The following is a 5196-nucleotide window of genomic DNA, read 5'->3' on the forward strand; positions in this document are numbered from 1 at the left end:
ATGGTATCTGGGATAGGCGAGATGTTTCTGACGCGCCTAGTAAGTCGTCTTCTTCAAATTGTGGTGTATCATCTTGGTATTCCATGGACGGATTAGCCGTTCTTAGTTCGTTTTCGAGATGCGCTATGTGGCGTTGTAGTTGTTCCATGGTCTGGCCATCGACAACTCGAGCCTCTCGAAGTTCTTGTAATTGTCTTGTCAATTGTTCGTTGAGAGAAGCCAATCGGTCTCTTTCTTCGTGAATCTCTTGCAAGTGCTGCAACCGAGCTTCCAACTCGCTGGCGTTGCGTGTCAGCTGATCGCGTTCCAAGCGGATCTCTGCGAGACGGCTAGGTGCCGCTTCGTCGAGTTGTATGTTGAACGAATCCACTTGTTTTTGCCATTCGATTTGTGCGTTTTCGTGTTCTCTGAGCAATTGACGATATTCTTTGGTTTTTTGATCGAGCTTCTGCTCGACTAGATGCAGTCGATTCCGACATTCTCCTATCTGATCTCGGAGAATCTGCTGATTGGTTTCATACTCGAGTTTTTCCTCTGTACGAAGAGACTCTCGATCTTTGTCCGTTCGTTCTAGTTCCTCGTTACGAGTTTTCGTTCGTTTAATCTCACCATTAAGACGCTCTATTTCTGCATCCAAATCCAAAAATCGTTCATAGCACTCGGTCTGATATTGTGCGTACTTCTCTTCTATCTTTTGTTTTTCATCGGAGATGAGATCGCACTCGGTGATCGCTCGTGTGAGGTTTTCTTTGCATGCATTTAGTGTTATCTCGAACTCTCTGTTTTGATCGGCTTTTTGAGATTTTTCGGAGTCAACCCGAGTGACAATCGAGCTCAACTCCTGGATTTGTCGCAGGTAGTCTTCTTTTTTCCGTAGATACTCCGTCTTCTGTTTTTCAAACTGTTCCTGTAATTCATCGAGGTGTCGTCGTAGGGAATTCACCTCGCTCGATGCTTCCTTGTACAGTTGATTTAGCGAACGGAATTTCTCTTGCGCTATTTTAATTAAGTCAACGGACGAAGAAGACACGACAGTGTCTGTTAGTTGTTTCAGTCCATCTTGTATAGCGTTCTTTTCCTTCATCACTTCTTGCATTCGTTTGATTACATCGTCCGATCTATCGGAGTTCGTGATTTTTTTGAGTAAATCGAGGGTGTGATCTGTTTGTTTCACTCTTTCGCCCATCTGTGCAAAACGTTCCTGGGCCAATCGCACGAGGTGACTTGATGGCATTCGTGATATGTCGGATTGATTATCGCTGTCCTTCTCTCTGGAAAGATGGACCAAAGCTTCCCTGGTGGCTTTGAGATCTGTTTGAATTTTTTGAACGAGGTCGTGTATCCCGTTCGTATCTACGACTCCGATAGAATGAGCGAGTTCTCGAAAGGTATTTTGTAACCGTTTCTCTTGTTCGCGTATAACAGTGGTTACGTCCTCTACGACACGAGGCATATCAGATTCCGTGATCGCTTGTTTTTGCTGTTGATTCGTTTCAACCAAGTCACGAAGCCTCGAGATCACCGGTAACACTTCGTCGATCAATTTTTGTTTGTCGATGACTTCCAATCTCGTCTCTTGTAAGTCATTTTCTAATCGTTGACGCGCTTCCTCGGTCATTAGAAGTTGCCGATCCTTTTGGTCATCTGTGTTTTGCTGACTTTGTTTATTTGATTCTACTATACGTGATAAGACATCTTTTTCTTTATTCGATCTATCGAAAGCGTCTTGGATATCTTTATTCTGTTTAGATAATTCTGCAATGCGCGTTTCACCGAGTCTCGTACATTCACGTACGTTGTTTTCAAGGATTTGAATACGATCCTGGTATCCGCGTTGCTCCTGAGTGAGTCTCTTTGCTTCTTCTTTCGCGAGTTCATAATTATCGCTAACGGTGTGAACTTTCGTTTGTAATTCCCTAATTGCGCCGTCTTTTTGATTGGTATCTTCGGTAATTTGTACCACACGAGTTTGCAATTGTTTATTTTCGCCATGTAAAGTTGCAGCTTCCTGATTATTCTTCTCTAATTGTGCCCGAACTGCAACTAGTTCGTTTTCTGTCGCCTGTTGAGCATTCAAAACTTCTTGTCTAATATTTTGTAATTCAGCAATCTGACTCTTTCTGTTTTCTAACTCTCTAGTTAGCTCTTCGATAGTTTGACGGGCTTGTGCTTCGATGTCTTCCACGTGCTGTGTATTTTTCACTTTAAATGTTTCGTATGCATTTCGTGCTTGAGTCGCAATTTCCTGTTGTGTAAGCAATTCTTGTTGAAACTGTTGTAATGCCTGTTCGTGATTGTGACGTTCTTCGTCGACTGTGTGTTGTAGTTGATGAATGGTGTTTTGGTTGTCTTTCAATAGAGTGTGAGCTTGCCCTAATTCGGTATGAACATGGTTCAGCTGCGACATTAAGCGTTCCTCGGTGGTGCGATGGACACGAGTTCGATTTTCTTCCTCTACAGTTTGCTGTTGAAATTGTTGCGATGCTCGTTCGTGATCGTTACGTTGTTCTTCGAGTGTCCGATTTAGTTGATCAATGGTGTTTTCTCGCTCTCTCAACAAAGCGTGAACTTGCCCTAATTCGGTATGAGCTTGGGTTAGCTGCAATACCAACCCTTCCTCGCTGTTTCGGTGGACGCGCGTTTGGTCTCCTTCTTCGGCAACTTGTTTTGCAAATCGTTCTCGTAACTCGTTCAATGCAGTTTGCGCTTGGTTTGCGATCTCTTCCTGTGTCTTCAAATCGTTCTGGAGTTTGTCCATTTCATATCGAAATTGGATATTTTGCTCATCGAGTGTCTGTCGTAGTCGGTCGGTGATTTCTCTCTGTTCCACCAACCGGGCAGTGGTTTGTCCCAACTCCTTTTGAGTCTGAGTAAGAACAAATGTCAAGCCATGCTCGCTAGCACGATGAACGGAGAGTGTCTGGGCAAGACGTTCGTTATCGACCATCAGAGCGTTGGTTGCTGCTCCTTCCTGGACGATATTTTGGTCGTCTTGTGTCAAGGCAATGGCACCGGCTACCCATTGTGCCGTTTGCTCGATTCCCGCACTAGCTATAGATCGAATGGGGTCGTCGTCGTCTTCATCTTCTACGATAGAGGGTAAAAACGAGAGGTGATTAGCATCGGTGTTGATTAATGGAAGTGGTCGAGGCATGTTAAACTCGCTAAATTCCGAAGGATTGTATTGCGTCAGTTCTTCGTCGTCTCTCCCGGACATTTGTTCGGCAGAAATTAACCTTGGCTGCCCGTGATGGTGGAGTGAAGAGTCCAGAACGGGCGGAGCATTGTCTCTTTCGCGATTAGGATGCTTACTTAAACTTGACGCGGTGTACGTAGAACGTTCGTCGTAGCCGTCGTCGTTTGACAATGTTATATCTTCCACCATCGTTGGTTCTCTCTGTTTTGTTGCCTTGGAAAATCTACTCAAAGAAGATGGAGCGTAAGTGGAATGCGAATCACTTGTTTCGCTCGGCGTAAGAAATTTGCTAGCAGGTAACATACCAGGCGTGTATTTTGTTGTTTCGCTTGCTTCTCTTTCTTGCAACAACTGGAACATCTCGGCATTATCGTCGCTAATTTCGCCATCGTCCTTTTGACTTTCCAGGTGAATTTGATCATTGTGATATTCTTGGTCGCTCTCGTCTATTTCGCTGTCTGTGTCCTCCACATTTTCTCCGGCAGTCCAAGAACCATCCAATATAGAGGGTTGGTAAACGGAAACAGCATCGCTCACGGATGGTACCCCTTCCTGTTGAATACCGGGTACCATGGCTGCACCGTTCGACCAAATATCTTGGCGATGACGAGAAATCAATTCTTCCGTCCGTTTAGCAGCCGCTGTTGCCATCACCGAATTCCTCATTTGTTCCGATATTTTTCCACAAAGTTCGCGCAGAACCCGTGTGTGTTTTTCGTCGTTTGGACTATATTGGGGATCACTTAGCCGTGCGACGAGTCGACGAGGACCGATCAGATAAAGTGCAACAAATCGATCGAGTGTCATGTTTTCAATCGAAGATTGATCCAACTCGTGTATACTCATATTGGCATCCTTTGTTGCACGTATCATCGCATACCGAAGAACATTCTCGAGTGTTGCAATCTCTCGATATATTTGATCGTCGTGCATCCTTTCTCGTCTTAGCTGCATCGCAGCCCAATCGATCGTGTTTCGGATTGACCGATCGAATGTATTTCTCGGAGAACCATTTTTTAAAAGGTGATCCAAAGATAATCGAAACTCGTCGTCGGAAACTCGTTCTAAGTGTTCCAAGAGAGTTGCATCGTTGTTGTAATCTGCCATTTCTCGAAAAATGCATCTCGCTTCTTTTGCTAGGACATCTTCTTGGGGTCGGGCAATCCACATCCGCCCAACGCATTGCGCCCATGCCAATGCCGTAGCAACGATAAACCAGGGAGCGCGCGCTTCTTGGTCGGAAGAATGTTTGAAGCGAGCCCATGACCCCAAAAAAGTCTCGGGAATAGCATTAGGTTCTGTGACATGCCCCGTCAGAACCGAAGTGATGAAATTGTACCCAGAAGCGTAGCCCTGAAAAACTTGTTCGAATTCGCTGCTGTCGTCGGTACCGATACTCAAGAGGTATTCGTTTGTCTCGTTGATGACATTACAAGCTTCTTTCAAAGACACATCGAACAATTTGTCCAAGTGATGCACTCGACCGATGCGACCGTCGACGGTACTGTGCCGGACGATTTGAAAGGCGTCGTGTAAACCATCTAGGATTGTAGATCTTGGTACCGTCTGTGTATCGGTACGATTGATTGTCGAAGTCGTGCTACGAAGAAAAACACTGGGACGTTCCATGTTCCAATACGAGAAATAAAAAAAAAATATATATATATATATATACGTATTATACCATCAAGAAAGACACACGTATAAGTACTAATACGATCTTTTTATTTGTTCTTTCATTCAACACCAACAATAGCTACTATGTCGTCGTGGTTCGACCAACTTTTTAGTAATCTAGCTGTTCATTTCGAAAGACTACGTGGCATAAAAAAACAAACAGGAAAGTGCAACCCTACTGTGTTTCTTGTTTATCTCGAACAAGAACAAAATCGCATCGCCGCACAAGCGCATTCGTCCAATAGTCCAATGCATCAGTTTATTCTCGACTGTAAAAAAACATATGCAACGACATATATCAATTTCTCAAACATCACGATTTG

The 5196-nt window shown here is 44.3% G+C and overlaps 1 protein-coding gene across 1 annotated transcript; it reads right to left on the minus strand.

The window, feature by feature from the left end:
- Positions 1-32: 32 nt before the first annotated feature.
- On the minus strand, positions 33-4825 carry LOC138035613 (early endosome antigen 1-like; the record flags this gene model as incomplete). Its single annotated transcript, XM_068882262.1, has 1 exon — positions 33-4825. A coding segment is annotated over exon 1 (4793 nt), but the record flags the coding sequence as incomplete, so codon positions are not given.
- Between the last annotated feature and the right edge of the window lie 371 nt (positions 4826-5196).

The sequence above is a fragment of the Montipora capricornis genome, unplaced genomic scaffold (genome assembly GCF_036669925.1).
Source record: "Montipora capricornis isolate CH-2021 unplaced genomic scaffold, ASM3666992v2 scaffold_43, whole genome shotgun sequence".
NCBI classification, from domain to species: Eukaryota; Metazoa; Cnidaria; class Anthozoa; order Scleractinia; family Acroporidae; genus Montipora; species Montipora capricornis.